Raw genomic sequence first — 19,731 nt, 5'->3', positions numbered from 1 at the left:
CCCACATTCTCCTGAACATCATGTGAAGCTATGGCACTGATAATTTCTGGCCACTGAAGAGCTAAGTCTCGATTCTGAGCCCACATGCACATAAAGCAAAAGTGACTCTTGTGAAGTTAATATGTTGGTAAATCAGAGTAAGTGAGATCTACTACATTAGTCCTCTACCATTGTTGCCCCCAGTATTTTGGTTCAGTTTCAAAGAAACAGCTATACTTCGGTGTTACCCACAACTTTTTTCTTTCTTTGCAAAGAAAAATCTTCAAATTCTTAAAGATTAGTGGCAGCTAATTTGGGGGCAGTATAGAGACGAAACTCTGATTCAGTGGAAAAGAACATGATAAAACGTGTTCAAATGCGGTTGTAGATCAGTGCAGGTACGTGCGACGATTCTTTCATTCACCCAACACATCAGCTCTAGTCAAGGTTATGGAAGAGATTTAGTTTTAGCTTCTGGTGTTTTCTTTAGCCCTAATGCTTTATGAAATAAAAATCAAGATCTAAATGATAAACAAATAAATAAATAATCACGCAAACCATTCTGGAAAGTCCTGCCATTTCCTTCTCAAAAAATCATTAGGTAAGACCATACCATCAAAATAAGCAAGCTTTCTGAGGTATTCTCCTGCTAAAATGTGAACACAATCCTCCGTTATTCCCCCAGCTGGTACACACAGAATGAATCTTTATAAAAGGTGTGTTTTGTCCTACCTAGAGATACACAAAGCTAAGCAACATCTTACAGAGACTTTAATTTAATCTTTCATGTAGCCAGGGAGCTTTAAGCTCTAGTGCTTTTAATTTACATTACCTCATAAATTAATAATGTAGGTATGACGGAGGGTAGCTCATCAGATTAAATGTGTCATTTTATAAAGCAGTTTGGAAGCAAAAAGTATGAAGCCAAAACGAAGTAGTCTTAAATGATCCATTAGGCGCATAAATCATTACATGTGTTATTTCTGGACTAGACAGTGGTTGAAATGAATGATAATTTAGTTACTGTAATTTTATTTTAAGCTAGTGAGCACTTACAGAAGAAGTAAGAGCGCGGCGCTGACCCTGGCGTGCTCTTCAGTGGCCTGCCAGAGCTCTCTGCGTCCCCCCCCCCCCCCCCCCCGCAGTCCTGCACCAAGGGTGAGTGGCACCCCGGTAGCGAGCATGGGACAAGTTCTCCCTGAGCGGTCTACACTTGGGCACAACCCTGGCATTGATGGAGCTGCACAGGGAGCCTAGAGCAGTTTGGACGTCAATGCATAAGTTTTGGTTTGCTTTGAAGAGTGACTCTCTCCCCATGCTGTGGACACAACTGCTAGTCTACTTCAGCTTAAATAGAAAGTTCCTTACTATGCAGTATGTGTCAATCAGAAATCCTTAAGGACTTTACATTATGGCCTAATACTCAAGATCTTATAAAGAAACGGAATAAACCTGCTCTTAAATTTAATGTGCTACTATAAAATTTTGGTGGCAAATTTATTACAATTATATGTGCTATAAAATGGGGAAAAAAAACCGTGCAGCTTTAAACTGGTCTGTGTCCATGACAGGTATGTTCTTTTGTGAGACTACAAAACATACAAATTCATATATTTACGGCATTATATATATACATACTGGTACAATACAATAGGAATTTGAAACCATAATAAACCATATAATCTGTATAGGAGGGACTATATATCTATTCACTGTTCCTGCATTTTATGATCCCTCTTTTGTATATTTTTTCCGAATGGTGGCTGTTCTTTACAGGCTCTTTAGCTGTATAGTGAGGTACCCCAAAGCACGCCTGCTGGCTCAGGCCCCGGGAAGCGGCCCACCGAGGAAGGGGCGGTGTGAAGGCACTGCCTGTGCTGCGGTGAGGGCAGGCCGAGCTGCCCAGCCCTGCTGAGGCAGGTGTCCTCGGGGAGCTTTGCTGCCAAAAAAATTAGGTGCCTGTGGATTTTAGCCACCTGCGTAGGCAAGATCTGAGAATCCCTTCCTTTACTACCTCACTGCTAAGGTGACTTAGATGTCATATTTCCACCTTCTCCCACTACCACCTTTTCACTTATCTCATTGCAAATTCCTGCCGGAGAGCTTAGATAGTATATAAAATATAAATGAAGGTGACAGATAAAAGAAGCAGCAAGCGATTAAGCAAGTTGCTTGTTAGTTCCAGGCCAGAATTGTCTTATTTTAACTATCCACAAGCCCATGCAATGCCTCCCTAACATGTCCAACTGTGCCTGGAGTGCAAGCTTTCCTGAAGATGGTAATGCCTCATACAGAGCTGCAAAGTCTCTGTATGTCTCTCTCTCTCTCTCTCTCTGCATATACATATAATAGGCAAAAAGGGGAAATTACTAAGAGGGGATGCTGGAACTCAATGCTTGGGTTTTCAGATGTACATGCACATGACATGTCAGCCATTATGGAGCAGGCAGATGAACAGTAATTCTTTTTACAGTAATTCCTAGTGCAGGACCACTGAAAGGTCTCAGTGTAGATAGTGGACATGCTGAAGCAGACGCTACATAAACACATGGTAAGGGACAGTCCACCCTCTGAAGGACTGTCTCATCCAAACGAAGAGACAGTACAAGGAAATCAGAGGTCTGTAGTGACTTGCTCAAAGCCACAAAACAAATCTGCAGCAAAGCTAGGAATCAAAGCCATATCTCCAAATGCCCAAGTCTACCCTGACACCAGTAAAAAAACTCCGCAAATTAACCTTATTCGGTCTGCTGTTCAGACACACAAATGCATGTATTTTACTAAGACTGCTGCAAGCTTACTTGTAATGATGTCCCCCTGCATCCCAAACAGGCTTCAGGGCTTGCCCCTGCTCTTCAACTGAGCCATCATTTAATTAAATGGAAGACATAAAACTACCAACCATATCAATTAACTGCAGCAACAAAGAGTGTAATGCTCTGGTTTTAACCCCAGGGATCTGGCAAACCACAACTGCTCACCCCAGAATTCAGCAGTATTTAAAACATTATCTGAGAGCAGCTGGAAAGAAAAATACTTAACACCCAAAGAAATGAAAAGGTAGTTGTTTTGAGCTAGCATTTGTTATTGTTTTTAGATTAAACTGTTGCTTTCTCTACCCTCCATGCTTCTCTCATCTCTGAAGCAACGATGTTTGCTGTGGAGTAAACAACAAATACAAACTGAAGACTGAAGTGCAGGAAACATGGCATCTTATGAAAATGCCTTTAAAACTTCTGGGTACTGCTCTAGGACCTGCAGTGAATGTGAAATTCCTTTATCTGCAGCCCCCGAATGATTTAGAAGATGAAGAAACTGTAACGATGGCTAAGCAGCACAATTTCAGCATTTATAACCTTAACCCTAGTCATCTGAGGTAGAGCGTTGCCAGAGTACCCTGGTTTCTTAGATTTTTTCCTGTAGTGAGTTTCCACCTCACTGCTGCACAGCTGGAAGCTGAGAAATGTGTACTTCTTACTGTTTACTTTCTCAGCTACTTCATTAAAAGGCTGTGAGCCCCACCGTGTAACAGAAGGGGAAAACGTTGTTCACATCCTTCCATGTATCGGGGAAGCTCTCTGACACGGGACATCTTGATGGCTGAGTCATCCCATCTGTCCCAGACACCTCTCAGGCCAAAATGAGATGAGATGGAGCGCTCACCAAGAGGCAGTCCTTCAAGCAGGCAGAGCATCCTCAGCCCCTCACGGAGGACGGGCACTCAGGGTTTTCCATGAGCGCTTCAGGCTTTGTGGGTTTGGCTTGCTGTAAAGACAAGGTGTGCTGAAGATAAAGTGCTGCCTTTGGTTATGACTGCGCTTCCTCCCGGAAATAAACACAACAGCTCGAGTTTAACTGGGATCAGAGCTTGGCCTTTGATGTCAGGGGCATAATGCCAGGAAAATACTGCAATACTTTTTACTTGGCTATTCAAGGCACTGCACTAGTCCTGAGTTTGGAAAAGAAAAGCAAGCTTAGCTTACTCAGAGATTGCCATAAAAGTCAGCTGTGGGTAGAGGAAGAAGATATTAATAAAAAAATGATGTTCACAGAGGTTTGAACAGAAAACTCTTGAGAAACCATTGCAGAAAATGCGGACTTTCATTACGTGACTTGTAGGTATCAGAAATAAACCCGGATTTCCTACTGTTGGAGTGAAATTGTATTAAGAATAATAACATACCACCTAGCACAGGATACAGAATGAATTCAGAACATCCTTTAACAAACCTGAAGAGGAAAGCAAATGCAAGTTTGATTTAACTGGCTGATCTGAATAAAATGTCCGCTAGAGGTAGAGCAGCATGCAAGAGCCACAGGAGAAAAAACAAAGGTCCCATACCTGTATCTTTGCTTTGGAGACTGCTTTTCAGCTGACTTAAAAACATGTCCAAGATAATACAAAGGAAAGAATAAAAAGTTCCAGTTTGTTGCAAACCACGTTAGAGTGAAGGGTGCATCGAATTTCTTAAAGGTCAGTTTTGCTAGTTGGGTTGAACCCGACCAGGAGGAGCAGACACCCAGGACCACGGCCATACCCCAGAAAATCTTCTTGAGTTGCACCACGGAGCATTTCCAGCAACAGCGGTTCACCCTTCCACCGCCTTCCGCCCCGGCTTGCATCTGTGCTTCGGCTGGGGCTGGAGACTCCCGGGAGCGCTCATCCCCTGGGGAAAAGAAAACACAAGGCTTACTAAGGAAATCCAGGCTGCATTTTAGTTTTCAAATCCTGGGCCCTTCTGAAGTCATGTGGAGCTTTACCAGCAAAAAACCCTCACCAGATCTTGACACAAAATGTCCTTCATTTTTAGATCATTGCAAAGCCTCTGGTTCAACTGAGGCATAATTACAATGCAAATAATAATTATCACCTCTAGATTTAGAAGCCACTGGGTAAAATGGAAATGAAAATTACATGTTGCTCTGATGTACATTGAAAGGCTTAACACACCACTTAAACTGATGCTGTTAGGGTGCGCAAATGAATGAAAAATACAGCATTGAGTTTAATAAAGCAGCAAAGGGGATTACAACACCGCTTGGAATTGTTATTGTCTTGGAAAATGTGGAATTGAGCAGCTTATGGAATATGGTGTTTCTTAAAAGGAGAGAAGTGACAATGTATTTAATCTTGAAGTTAAGCACGATCACTGCAATGTAAGTAGCACGATTAATACTGAACTGGGATCACCAAGTATTTCAGTGATCTCTAGCAAAACAGCTCTCCTGAGGCTGTAACCAGATGTCAAAAATTAGACCAACCCACAGGCTGCCTTGAAGAGCATCTCAGACTAGGCAACCCCAACTTTTTTTAGCTCGAGTTCTGCACCAAATGCGACGCAGCACGTGGACTGAAACTTTGCCCTGGTATAACTAAGCCTGGGATGCTGCTGGAAAGCTCAGTTTCACACATGCCTTACTGCTGACCCCAGTGTCGAGGGTCCCAAAGCAGAAGCGGCTCCTCAGCCACGCACCTGAGCACCCATCAGCCCAGTTACAGACACTGTACAAACCAGGTGATAATTTTTAAAGACGGCATCCACTGTATGTCTGGTTTCAAATCAGCTGCGTGACAGCCATCAAAACCTCCTTCAGGCTTATGTTTCCAAAACTTGTCTCTTTCACAGATTAGAGCACTTGGTTTAATGAAAAAGTAATTTCTCTCCTAAAATACCTTGCCCTTTACTTACATCGTTAAACATGAATTGCTATAGCCCTGCTATTGTACCACTGTCAGCAGATACTGTATCCAGCTTGTGAATGAATGAGCAAAGTGAGGTTAGGTGATTCAGTTCCTACCGAGATCAAAATGTGCTGGCAGACCTCAGCAGCAGGCCACTGCCTTTAGGGCTTTCACCTGCCTTCCTTAAATTCACCCCATTTAACATGCGCTAAAGCCATCAGTCACGTGCATGCAACACTCAGCAGTGATTTCTGTTAAACGCTGACTTCAGTTTAGTTGGTCCATTCACTTGAAGGAGGATGTAATAGTAATTCATGTTGAAAGCCAGGATCCTACAATTTCAAAAGAGTCCAGAGGTCATTGCATGCATTGAAAGGTGAAAAGAGAAATGTAAGTACAGCCAGGACAATGAGAGACTCTATTATTGCCAAACATTTATATATGTTCAAGGCAGACTAAGAGAGATCTGCACATAAAAAAATCCTTCCTTCTATTGGTGAGAATCAGTATTTGGAATGGAAAACCTCTTAAAGCTTCTTATTTCAGGTTAACCTGAATTTGTATTTACATGAGCTAATACTTTATTAAAAAAAAGGTTTATTCCGATGGAGACAACTATTTAATTACTTCTTCACAGATAAGAAATGGATGATCTGAGCTAAGAGTACCGTTAGTTTGCCTAATAAAGCTGTATTTTGTAATGGGAAAAACTGTGGCCTCTGATATCCTGAAACCTAAAAAGAATGTACAGCAGCATAAACAGTATAAACATGTAGTCTTTTTGACCGGCTTTAAGAGAGGTGGGGATGTTGCTGATCTCTCCACTCACTTCAGTTTTCAACAGAAGATTGTGTGGGCAGCTTCCCATGTAATGGGAGATGCACCAGCAGGCCAATGAATTATCCAAAGTTAACGTGGCTTTGTATCAAACACATACGGGAAAGGTTACAAGCTACCTACTAAAAGTTAGAAGAAGCTAGAACTGAAAAAAAAAAAGGCTGCCTGTGAACCCTTAGCTCATTCAAAATCATTTAAATACATTTTCTTCACACCACTGCTTGTAAGTAGTGCTTCTTGCCTCACTTGCTGCACAGACCGGTCAGGATTCAGTTTACCGAACAACGGTACATTCATTTCTTTTAATTTCACCACCCAATGGGCAGCTGCCAGCACCCTCTTTGCTGTCTACCACACAAGTCCCACAATGATTACTGAATTTTTCCTTTCCTCTCAAGCTTTTCTGCTGGGCGTTGTCACTGCAACACCAAACACTTCACACACCTTAATGAACTCTGGCGTTCTTCCCATGGGCCACAAGGAGATCTGGGCACAGAAAAAACAAATCCAGGCAGCCGGGGTGCCAAGCAAGAGCTTAGGAGGGGTTTGTGCCACTGTGTCAATGCAGGGAAGAGCCCTCCTCCACTCGCAGTTTGCATCTCTGAAACTACTTGGAGAGGTAGGCAAAAATGTTCCTCCTTCTAGAAGATAGCTAGCAGGGTACCCACCGTCCCCATCTTCTCTGCAGTTATTCCCCCAGGAAGCACGAAACCAGGATTTAAACCCCTCCTGCTGAAAGTATTTAACACTAGGGAACATGCCTTAAGCCACTAGGGTATATGATATCTGAAGATGAGTAGGTGCTCTGAATCACAACACTGAAGCTGTGTCATTTTTTCTAAAATAGGAATTGATCACTGAGACAGCAAGGTAACATGTCTGGCCCTCTGGCCCAGTAGTCCTGGCAATCACTGAAAAGGGGGAAAAATCACAACTATACCATCTGATGCACCAGACACTCACATAAAATAATGCAGTGTTTGGTGGACACCCCAGAACAGACACTGTGGTGAAGATCTTCTCCCCACCAAGGGCTGAAGCCACCCACCCTGCTCCCCCTTGTACTGTGCACATACTCATGAGTCAGCAGTTCATTTGGACAGCTTGCATGAACATCGCTGCCTTTTAACTCTATTCCATGGCAATTACTCCCTATGAAATAAAGCTAAACTTTACTGATGTCTTCTCTGCTCCATAGGCAAAATGACTTGTCCAGGTACATTTAATTTTGTGTTAAACACACCAACAGAAACATTCATTTTCAGCAAAAGACAATACCGCATGTATCACTTCTGAAGTAATCTTGCAGCTCAAGGCTTAAATTTCTAGGGATGCTCATTCTTTGGATGCATTTACATGCTGGATGGAGTAAAAACTTATCCCAGGCATGATGGGTTTCATGATGATGGGCCCCATATTTTGGGGTAAAAATCACTGTCCTGGTGATTAACAGCTACAGGCTGAGTCGGGTAGTATCTGTCAGTATCTGTAGTATCTGTCAGTGAAACTGTATTGTGCCCTCGTGATTTCCTGTGCTGCCAGAGGGCTAGATGTCAAATGGGCACAGCCTTTTCGAGTGGATGCGGCACTGTCCTGGAGGATACCTGGGACATAATCTGCCCCCAAAAGCCAGATTGTCTTTGGAAATGGTGGATGCTACGGATGATATACACCCATGGGGCATCATCCTCTCATTTACGGTGCTGGGGACTTGCCTGACAGCTGGCACGCGTAACACCCAGAGCTGTAGCTTTCCCTGCCCAGTCCCTGTGTCCCCATGGGGACATCTTCCTCGCCCAAACCTCAGGTGCACAGATGGGGTGACATCAAACCCACACATGGAAGAGAAGCTCCTCACTCTCTTTCTAACACTGCACAAGGGCCAGCTGGCAACAGAATACACATGAATTTAAAGATGGCAAAATGTCTTTTCAGAACGGATGAGGCAGGACATTAAAGAATTTTATTTCGGGACATCCTCCTTCAGACTTTTAACTCTTCCATTGCTCCTTGCAGCAGACTGCTCTGTATGCTACTGTATCCCCCAAAAGAACAAATCAAGATGCTGAGATAGAGGAAAATGCCTATCTTGCTTTTACTAATTTTGGCTTTTCATCCTCCCTTTTGTACATTCATTTTCCTGTTTCATAAATCCCAACTGGAACCACTCCTCCTCCCTCCCTTTCAGCACAACGTCTCTCCCATGGCATTCAGAAGCAAAGGAAGGAAATCACCTCCAACGCTAATGCCAATGCCCTTACCCACGGGGATCCCCAACCCCAGAAAACAGCCGTCCTTCTGTTTCCTCCATTATGGGTGAGACCCCTCTCAGCTGACTTCAGATACCTGTGGTAGGGACATCTATACCTGAGCTACTCACTCCATGCTCCCGGCTGAGGCCATGCAGAAAAACAGGTACTGGAAGGCACTACCCATCCCACGTAAGGTAGATGCCTTAGATGATGTGCCCTTTCTTACAGATGCTTGCACTGGGTTAGAGAAAATCCACCCCAGCAGAGGTAACATCTTTAAATAGCCTGTCCAGACCACTTCAAAAGTGCTTTAAGGCTTAAGACTCCTGTGCACAGCTAGCCAGTTAAAGGCTTACCATAGGACCACGCTGTACCTCACTGTATATGTTAAAAATGTGATACTGATAAAAACCAAGGGTGGCATTCATCTTCTCAGTTTGAGACATCTGCTGTGCAGACTTGTATATCTGAGACAGTCATTTACACTTTCTGCATAGTTAGTAGACAGAAAAAAGACACTTCCATAGCACGATTTATCTCCTCCTAAAGTAGACAATTAAAACAAGCCAGATGAATCACTCTCTCCAAGTGCTTGTTTCTCTCCACCAGCTCTAAACAGTCTGGGGCGACAAGCTCAGAAGTAGGTGTCTCTAGTGTAGGTGTCTGAAGCTGGGTGAGATGAGTCCCACCTCTCTACCACTGCTGTCAGGAACAGAGAGTAAAGCCACCGCAGACAGCACTGGTAGGCTCAGGGCTGGGCCCCGCCACACAAACATATTTAGCTGTCACCAATAAACTGCTTTAGCTGTTGCCCCCTAGTCAGCAAATGAGTGAAAGAAGTATTACAGAAGTGCTGGGTGCCCTTGCCAACCCTTCAGAGTGAGAAAGTGACCCTCACAGACTAAGGTCCTGCCTATTAGGGACTGAAACACGTGCCTAATGATAATGCACAACTCCGCCAGCTTCTCCAGGCTATGAATGTGCTTCAACGTAAGCATATTCTTAAACAGCTCTTTAAATCAGGCTTCTGGAAAAAATTCTGACAAAAGGAAGAATCTTGTCACAGGTCTCTGTGACAATTACAAATGAGCCATCCTCAAGGCTCAAATGTTTTGTAGCTGCTTGGGCACTGCACAGAACAAGTTTGTAAAGCCTGCAAAACTATTATATGCTTATCATAAATAGGGGAGAAGGAGCTGTCCTGTAAGACAGCGCCTGACCCTCAGCGTGGTCAGAGCTCTAGAAATACGTGACATGCAGGGAGACTGGAGCTGGGCACCGCACAAGGTATATTCTCACAACCTTGAATGCTGTGTGACTTCCTCTTCACCCAATAATTACTACAGAGAGAGATCAGTGGGAGACCATTGGTTCCAACACAATTACTTACCAGTTACAAACATACCTAAGAACACACACGATGACTTCTGGTGGCTTTCTGGACACACAATACTATTTGCCTCAGTAGCAGACTCCCAAACTCCTCAAAGTGTTTTTATCCCATTCCTGTCTACCACGCTAGCTATGCATTATTTAGCTGCCCAGGATTTTTGAGCTAAGGTGTTAAAAAATAGCTGAGACATCATCCTGTGAAGAGAAGGTGAAGTGCCAAATCCACAAAGTGATTTACGGCTCTAACTGCCACTGTAGTTGTCTAAATCTTAAATGATATTTATTCAGATGTGTTGCCCAGGCATTTTCTTCACAGTTGGTCAGGTTAAAGAGTGAGGTCTTAGGGACCCATCTGTCACCTGGCAGATCACCCAGTAGCTAGTGCAGCTTTCTCATGCCATTGTCCACGATGATCTCTCCTTTCGCAGGTCATCCTGATAGCTGGTTTTAAGGAACTGTTAATACTTCATTTCAGAAGCCAGTAATCTCCATGTATCAACCTTTCCAAAGGCCTGTATCTCTGCTGCACAGAACAGTAATGAGAGCATGCACAGCCTAACTTCTGCATCAAGGGACATTCCCTCCTTCTCCAAATTAGCTTTAGCTTTGCCAAAGCTGCTTGCACCAGCTGTATCCTCCTCCCAACCGCACTAGAGCTCCTCAGATGCCAAAGAATCTGTTCCTGGGCATGCCTAAGCACCATGACTCCTAAGCAGGTTTGTGCCTTTCTTACACTCAGACTCTGTCAGGATTCAAAGACACATTTGAGAGTTTCCATCTCTCATTTTAAGAGTCATCTCCAAGACATATTTCCATTCTGTATTTGAAGTAGTCATTGGAACAAGGCCTAGAGCCTCTCTTTTTCTCCTCTGGGCAAATGACCTCCTCATTTTACGCTTTCCCAATAAATAAGGATGTTTTCTATTCTGAGCAGACCAGCTTTGCTGATATCTAGGTTCCCCTGGCCTTGGAAAGCCTGCAGACTAGGGTACCCACTTGGGCAGACGGGATCCCTGCTCCTTCTAGCACAGGGGGTGGGCGGCTGCTCTATGCACTGAGCTACTGAGGAGGAGCACACACACCACCTCCACTTTTTGAAGGAAAGGGTTCAGCCACTTAGCTGCCAACTCAACTCTGAAAGAGAGTGGTAAGTGCTAGAGAGAGTGAGCAACAGTGAGGAACAGGCATCTTAGCACAGCATAAAGCACAGGACTCTGCTCAGCTATACATACTGGGCAAGCTAGGTGATTCATCCTGCAGCCTCACGGGTGTCCTTTGACGGGGGTCAACAGGCACACTGATAAAGGAGATGCACTTTCTCTTTCTAGGTTTTTAAGAGGCTTCTGACAAAATCCCACTCCAAAGGGCCTTCCAGAAAACAAGCAGCCAGGGAAGGTGCTGGAATGGATAAAAGGCTCAGTACAAGACAGGAAACCAGTGAGGAGTAAATACAGCAATGGGGGAAGCAGCTGAAGCTCTGCAGAGGTCTGCTGTGGGACCTGCACTCTTCACCATAACCATAGGTAACGTGAACAAGGGGGCGAGCGATGAGGTGACAGTTTCCTAACGACATGAAGTTAGGCAGGTTGGCAGGGGTAAGGGCCAGCTGCGAGGGATGACAGGCTACGTGACTGGGTTGTAAATCAGCAGATGGAGAAGTGTGCCAATAAAGAGGTGCGGGTGGGAGTAAACAATTCACATGCTGCACACGCAGCGATGGGCTCTGGCCATTGCCACCAGGGATCCTGAGCCCTTCACAGGCTGCTCCACAAAAAGGGCAACTCAGTGTTCGGGAGCAGCCAAAAAAGCAAAATAACTGCCAAAAATTACTAGGAACAAAGCAGAAAACAGAGAAAAAAGTCGCTTCCTACATCTGGGGAAACTGCAGCTGTCAGCACACCCACACTGCAAGAGATACATCTCAGGCTAGAAAATACACCTTCCCGACCAATGCCACTGAGCTGGAGACAGGATCAGATGGACCTTTGGTCGGGCCCACATGGTGGCCATGCGTGTGGTTTTTGAGGAAATTGCTCTTTGGTTCCTACGGGGAAGCTGTGAGTCCCCGTGGGCGGCTGGCGGATGGGACTGCAACGCTTAGTGCTGCAATGACTTTGGGCTTGTCTGTGCACATTTCCCCAACTTTCCAACCATGGTCGGTGCTGAAGGTCTAACAGACCAGTATTATATTTTTTAATGAGTACCAATTAATGTATCATAATCAAAAAATGACAAAACCCCATAAACCTTTATTAAATCACTTTATAAATGAGAATATTTGGTCAAAATGGCACATATGGATTTTTAGACACTTTTTGGGAAACTGTAAAAGTTTAAGCCACTTTCTTTAAATACTTTGCTTTTTCAGGAACAGATAAAAATAATTTTACTTAATTTGATCATGGAATAGTATGACTAAATTAAGAATAAATCAATACAGCAGATAGATAGTTTTAAAATCCAGAGTAAAGGTTATTTTAAAGAACAAAACCAGGGTATTAACCTATTAGGTCAGAAGGTCTGAATTTGCTTGAGGCTACAGAATAAAGTATGTAGGTATCTGGAAATGGGGAAATCTGCATGAACACAGATTCAAAGCAAGACGAATGCAGTCTGAGTTCAGACCCTGCTATTGGAATTCATAATATAAATTAACTAATTACACAAAATAAAGTGTTATGATAATCTATGCAGGATATTCAAACTTATCTGATCATCTCACCTTAATTTCAACAGGGTAGGAAATAGGTATATTGGCTCACAGGCAATCAAGATGATTCTCCTGTCCTCTTGTCTGTGGAAATCTGTCCCGTATCACTGATACCACCAGATCACCCATATAGCTTAAGTTGTACCAAACAGGCATAAGTTTCTTGGAACAGGTACTCCCAAATCCTAAAGTATTACTCACAGATATGGCATTTTCTATCACTACGGGTTATCATATATTAATTCCTGTTTTATCATGTGCTAAATATTATACCTAAGCTTACTAAGAGTTGGAATAAATAATCTGCACATATTTGTTGAAGATACGCTAAATTCTCCTCCTTAGCATACATATTTCTTTCTTCCTCTGTCAAATCCTCCAGCAAGGCTTCCTGCAAAATTTATATTCTAATTCCTGTTACCGATACAAAGAGAACTGAAAAATTATCAACTCCATACTGCAGCAATTTGGACTTTAATCCATTTAATTTATCTTCAGAGGCAACTGCTTAGAAATTCTATTAAAAGTGCTGCACCTGTATGGGCTTCAATAAAATATGATATTCCATATTGTGGGGTGGGGTGTTCCCCTAAATACTGTCCTTTTTATTATTAATCAGAATGCATGACTGGAGTCCAGAGTGAAAACGGAAGATACTGGGTACTTATTACAGTATCAGCATTGTGGTACTGGAAAGTAACAGCCATAAAAGCACGTAAAGAATAAACCTGGTTATGAGATACATATTCTTGATAGTATGGAAAAAGAGATATTTTTTTTTCTCATTATTCTGCATTCCTTTCTTGAATAAAAATTGGACTGAAGCTTACAGGGAGCTACCTAGCAAGGTCACTGGCAGTTTCGCCATTGACTTTGAGGAGACCAGCATCTCTGTGGAAGCAGAACTTCCATTAGAACAAAAATAAGCTATGATCAAAACTGTATTCTGGGCAAATTTTAATCAGAGTCTGTGCAAATTTCACCCTGAACAAAGGTTTGAGAGATGATTGTCCTGGTGAAAAAAACCAAACTGGATTCTCGGCAGGCAACTACTGTATTAATTAGCCAGGCATTTGAGTGCCACACGTCCTTCTTGAGTAATAGTTTCACCTCCAAGGGAATTCAACTACTTATACTAATATAAATAGCACATTTACATCAGTACATATATACAGGTATTATATTAAGAGGTAAGTGAATTCATGCTAACTGTGGAGGCTATGCTGGCTGCATTTTATCAAAAACAAGACGATGTTCTTTCTCCCTTATGGAGCTTTTAAAAATTCAGAGCTGCTTGGCTTTCAAGTAAACACAGTTTTAGACAGAAGATATTGCTATAGCCTATTGGTTTCTTGCATACTGAATTCTAACTCCAATTGATTGTTCTCTTAGAAGCTACAGGGTTAACCTGCTATTGAAACTCGAACACAACGCTTTTTTTTAGGTCCTAAGTTCAGAACAAGATAGTTGGAGCATCTGTTCTCTGTCAACCAATAGCCAGATATTAGAGTGGACTTGACATGGGCTTGAGCGTGCTCACAGTGGCTGGAGTAATGTACATATAGCCAGAGAAGTCTCCACATGATTTGCTGCTCAAGGATCTACCAGAAGAAAGAACAGCTTCCTCACCTCCTTCTCACCTCTCACCAGCAAGCTCAGCAAAAGCTGGGTCCTTTGATAACAAAACTAGGTTTGGCTAGACCCATGTTGGCACCAAGGCACTCAGTATAACTCCAAGCAAAAATACATTATATGCAAAAATTCTAGTTTCTGTTTTCTCTCTGATACTTGCCTCTTCCTCTTTTCAGTGAGAAAGGCTTTTGCAGCCTGCTATTCCTCACTTGTTTCAATCAGATACAGAAGACAGACTCATGCCTTTTTCAGCCATAAATACAGTACTACCCTTGCTGAGACTTGCACTAGGGAATTTGAGGTCATTGTGGAACAGGCATTTCTAGATCATACTTCCTCACTTCTGTATTCTCCATGACTGAATTACAAGGCTTATGGGGCTCACGTTTTTTTTTTTATTTGAGAAGGTTTTTGGCCAGAAATAGTGATACTGTGCAACATGTATACCTATTACTTCAAGAAGAGTCAACATGTAACATTTGTATAACCAAAGGGTGCTAGATCCCATGGCGAAATTCATACCTTGAGTAGGACTCACAAAATTTCCAGGCTAGGTACCCCTGCATTACGTCCAGGTAGAGTAGATCCAAGTTCCTGGAACTGGGCAGTTAACGTGGGAGGTGGTACCTGGCTTCTCCAATACATGGTGCCAACACATTTGGTGGCCAGCTCTGCCTAAAAGCAAGCCACCTCTGCACTGCTAAAAATGCCTTGTTTCCTGTTGCCTTTGATCTTATGCTGCAGTGGCTGTCAGCAAAACTCAGTGAAGATTACAAAGTAAATCTACCCTTTTATTGGCCAAATTCCTGCTTTCACAGCATGCTATCCAGGTCTGCAGTGGCATCTCATGGTTTATAAACAACAAAGATTAACTGCGCTGTGGACTAAAGGTTGGCGATGGTACTCCAGGCAAGTGGAGGGAGCCACTTCATATATAAGTGAATGTGCTGTGCTGACTATAATGTGCTAGGAAAGCTACAACATAAATAATGCTATATATGAAGCTTATAACTGGGAAATAGCTGGGGAATACATGTTGAGCTATCATAGACTTTTATGTTGAACTACTAGCCTTTTTGGAACTCTGGCTCTTATACTGAACTGCTTCTATGCTACAAATCCTACTGTCTACAATTGTCAGCCATTAGGAAAGAGGGACAAAATTTCTGGCAGCCAAGAGTGTGCATCAAACACAGTATAACCAGCCGGTCGGGTCATTATCCTGCTGTACTCAGCGTTGGTGCAGCCTCACCTTGAGTGCTGTGTGCAGGTCTGGGCCCCACCGTTTAAGAAGGATGTTAAAACACTTGAATGCGTCCAGAGGAGGGCAACAAAGCTGGTGAAAGGGCTGGAAGGAATGTCCTGTGAGGAGCAGCTAAGGACTTTGGGCTTGTCTGGTTTGGAGAGGAGGCGGCTGAGGGGCGACCTCATTGCTCTCTACAGCTTCCTGAGGAGGGGATGTGGAGAGGGAGGTGCTGAGCTCTTCTCCCTGGTACCCAGTGATAGGATGTGTGGGAATGCTTCAAAGCTGCGCCGGGGGAGGTTTAGACTGGACATCATTAGGAAGCATCTCTTTACTGAGAGGGTGGTCAAACCCTGGAACAGGCTTCCCAGAGAGGTGGTCGATGCCCCAAGCCTGTCAGTGTTTCAGGGGCATTTGGACAATGCCCTCGGTAACATGCTTTAACTTTCGGTCAGCCCCGAATTGGTCAGGCAGTTGGACTAGATGATCATTGTAGGTCCCTTCCAACTGAAATAGTCTGTGATCTATGATGATCTACTCTTTTACAAGAATTATAAAATGAAAATAGGAGACAATGAATGATGCATTCTGGTGACTTAATATTTATTTTTTATTAGTTCTTGTTCCAACTTCTCATGGGAGAAATCTATAATTAAATAGATGGATTAGTAATCTGCTCATGTTTTGAGAGCAAATACCTAAATTGATTCAAGATGACTACAAAATGCATTTGCTTCATTTAAGGATAAGTGGGTGAAATGTAATGGCCTGTGATCTACAGAAGGTCTGAGAAGATGATCCAATGGCTGCTGTTATTCTTAAATTCTGTCACTGTAAATGAAACTACTGTTTGTCCGTAGCGTGTAGATATTGGCTCATTTCAGCCACTAAAGTAAGGAAGCTTGGATAAATCTTTAATAACTTATCTTTCTGCTTCGTGATGCATTAAAGCTCCTGCTCTGGCATTAGTTTAGTAACATCAAAATGGTCTCATTTTATTTTTGTATCATTTGGGGAGGGGACATACAGTGCAGAAGTAATGAGTCACCTCCAAACCTATAGCTTATGAGTTTGCACAGGTGACACGATATATGAAATAACCAGTGGGACACGATCAAAGATGAGCTGGTGGGAATCCCTCGTGAGTAAGCCTAGCACAGATAAGAGCGGCTCATTTTGAGGCTGTTTAAAGCCTAAGAAAGCACGGTGCCATTTGGGAAGGGAGCCAGGTGTTATGCAACAAGAAACTCCTCGTGCCTTTGGAACAAGATCTTGGATATCTGCTAAAATATGCTGTTGCGTTAACTGAAAATACTGCAAGGAATAGGAAAATTGGGCAAAAGTTGCCCCTGAGCAAAGCCAGAATGTAATTACTGCCTATGTGCACTTAATACTCAGTACCCACAGTAAACATGGAAGAGGGTACCGCTTTTCCATCAGGGGAGTAAGTCACATTGACTTTACGCTGTAATAACAGAGCGCATGCTGGCAGGTACCATGGAGAAGCAGACACACGGCAAATTTACACTCCCACTCATTCCGGTAGCTGCAGGCAAACTTGTTACCATTACCTTCAACCCTAGATCATTCACTCCATCCCAGCTCCGGTCAGGAGCGAGCGAAAGCTGCTACCACAACTATGGAGCAAGCACAAGGCGGGTTTGATGGTCTCTGCCCTGATCGTGAATGTTCACATCTAAGACTGTCTTCTGTGCAGGAAGACAGGCTGATTAAAAGGAACATTTTGCAAATTACTCCCCGCAGAAGCCAGCACGCATTCCTCACGAAGGCCACGTCAGTGGGGAAGCACACACAAACCCACAGCCGTGGCTGAGCCACCAAACCACTGGCCTCTCCTGTTCTCCAGCTGCTTCTGTTTTCTAGAATGCATGAACACTGCATATTTCTATAATGTACAGTTCTCACATAAAAAAGACAAGTGGGCACAATTCTTGCTTCTACAAATGCTAACTCCTGGGTGAAATTTTCACAGGGTCTGTCCTAGCACTCAGTCAAAGTACAAACAAGCGCTGCCTGGCTACCAAAACCTTTAGATGCCACCAGCAGAACACTGCTAATAGTTACACAGTATTTATCCGGAGATATATTTATGCAGCACTTCAGCTTATTTCCCAAAAAGGAAGTTTTAGTAGGAACCTGAAGTCATTGATTTCAGTAGAAGAAGTCCTCTCGCACCTCTGTCGCACCCACTCGTGGCAGTGCCATCCCGTGGCCAGAACGCATGTGTGGGAAGTTTGGGGATCTATTCATATCTATTGTAAGTCTTTTCTCGCCTGCTCTGTGAAAAGATGTGCTATTTGTTTTTAGACAAGTTGCTTCATTCTGCAGTTTCTCGGCTGCCCCATCTGCAAAATGAGAATAATAAGAATCGCATATCTTAAGGAAGCAGACCGCCACTCATGAAAGTTTTTGCTGTGCTTGGGATCTTCAGTTTGTGCTTGCTAAAGAAGTGAAAAAGATTTATTATTAAAGTGATTACAGTGTTGATGTGCTTGTGATGAATTCCCTGCAGGCATGCAATACATTAAAGGCCGAATTCATTTCTCATTTGCACTTGTACAAATCCCCTGCAACTCCAGAGATGCAGACAAGGTTACTCCAGCTGAGCATGTGGCAGAATCTGGTTCCACAGCAACTCAGTTTAGATACTTACGTGTAATAAATGAAAGCAGAGACGTATCATTTGCATGATAAGCAACTTTGAATATCACCAGTCACTCTTCCCAACAGTGGAGAGGAAATGTGCTATACGGGGAGGCTGCAATACCATTTCTTTGGTGCTGAAAGCCTGGGAATAAGTAGCTCTAAGTAGGGGCTTATTAAGTGGAGGATGGGTTTTCTCTGGCAAGGTGATTGTCCTGCAGCTCCTCATGAAAGTTGAGGTCACCTGTCTCTGGAAGATCCCAAGATGCAGAGCAGGGATGGAAATATTTACGTTCCCATGGAAGGGAAGTCAGTCCTCAAAGTACACTGTGCTTTCAGGTACAAATAGGGTGAAACCAGCCAATTGGCTGGTCTGAGAGGAATGGCCACTGCGGTATGGATGGAAACTGGTGAGAAAAACAACAACAGAGAGATGGACAAGCACAAAGCAGGCACCGAGCCTACATTTCTCAAAATATGAAGTGTGTGCAATGGTACCAGGCACAGAAAACACATGGTATGGTTACTGCCTGCCTGAGTGATGCATGTAGATACAGTTGTCTTGAAAAGTGCCGGTACAGCAGGCTCAGTGCATACTGATGATTCAATCTCTGAAATAATTCGAAATGGCAGTCACGCTTCTGAAGGCGCACAAAGTCCTTATCTCCCTTTTAAAGCAAAGAAGCTACTGCACCGGCAGGAAAATAGAGGGAATGCTGGAAGGCTTTACAGCAATGCATATCAATGAAAGGCTCCTCTTGGCTAACTACCCTAGAGTGAAACATATTCCTAGTGGTTCTGCCAAAGATCCTTGAAATGCTTTGATGGTGGTTGGTGGGGGAGAAAACAATTGTAACTACGAAGCAGAGGCAAGTTTTTGCTCTCTTGCTCTTGCAGCATTGGCTAAGCCTTTGCAAGGGCCTTGGGCTACCAGAGAACTTTAGGAAGGCAAATCTTTGCCAAAGGTACCGGCAGCCAGACCAAGGGAAGCAAGCAGTCCACAGTATGCCTGCTGTCTCACTTTTTTTTTGCCTATAACTACATCCTGGCTTTTTCACATGGCTCTAAACACCAGCTGGCAGAATTAGTCAATATTAATCTTAAAGGAAATGTTGTCACTTGATTTGGAAAGAGAAGCTCTCGAACAAAACCAGTCTGTTTCATTAAAAGGAAGCAAACAGCAAAGGAAACTTGCCTGCCTCTGTACAACCTCTGGGCCCTATCATACACCATCAAGGCAATTTAGATTTTGCCATCGATGATAAAGGAAAAAATAATCTGAAAGAAAAGTCCAACTAGGTCAACAAAGTCCCCGGTGGGTAGCGACAGGGTACCTGAG

At 43.4% G+C, this 19,731-nt stretch overlaps 1 protein-coding gene across 4 annotated transcripts in view; it reads right to left on the bottom strand.

Moving 5' to 3' along the window:
* The window catches only part of SLC35F3 (solute carrier family 35 member F3), a 189,224-nt gene that overhangs the window by 48,281 nt on the left and 121,212 nt on the right, over nucleotides 1-19,731 (bottom strand). For all 4 annotated transcript variants that reach the window (XM_076334128.1, XM_076334129.1, XM_076334130.1 and 1 more), the window contains one exon: nucleotides 4,322-4,646. In XM_076334128.1, the coding sequence (XP_076190243.1) occupies nucleotides 4,322-4,646 (325 nt within the window). The remainder of the gene's footprint in view (nucleotides 1-4,321; nucleotides 4,647-19,731) is intronic.

Source organism: Aptenodytes patagonicus, chromosome 3, assembly GCF_965638725.1.
Source record: "Aptenodytes patagonicus chromosome 3, bAptPat1.pri.cur, whole genome shotgun sequence".
NCBI classification, from domain to species: domain Eukaryota; kingdom Metazoa; phylum Chordata; class Aves; order Sphenisciformes; family Spheniscidae; genus Aptenodytes; species Aptenodytes patagonicus.
This window is presented reverse-complemented; position numbering and strand designations above follow the sequence as displayed.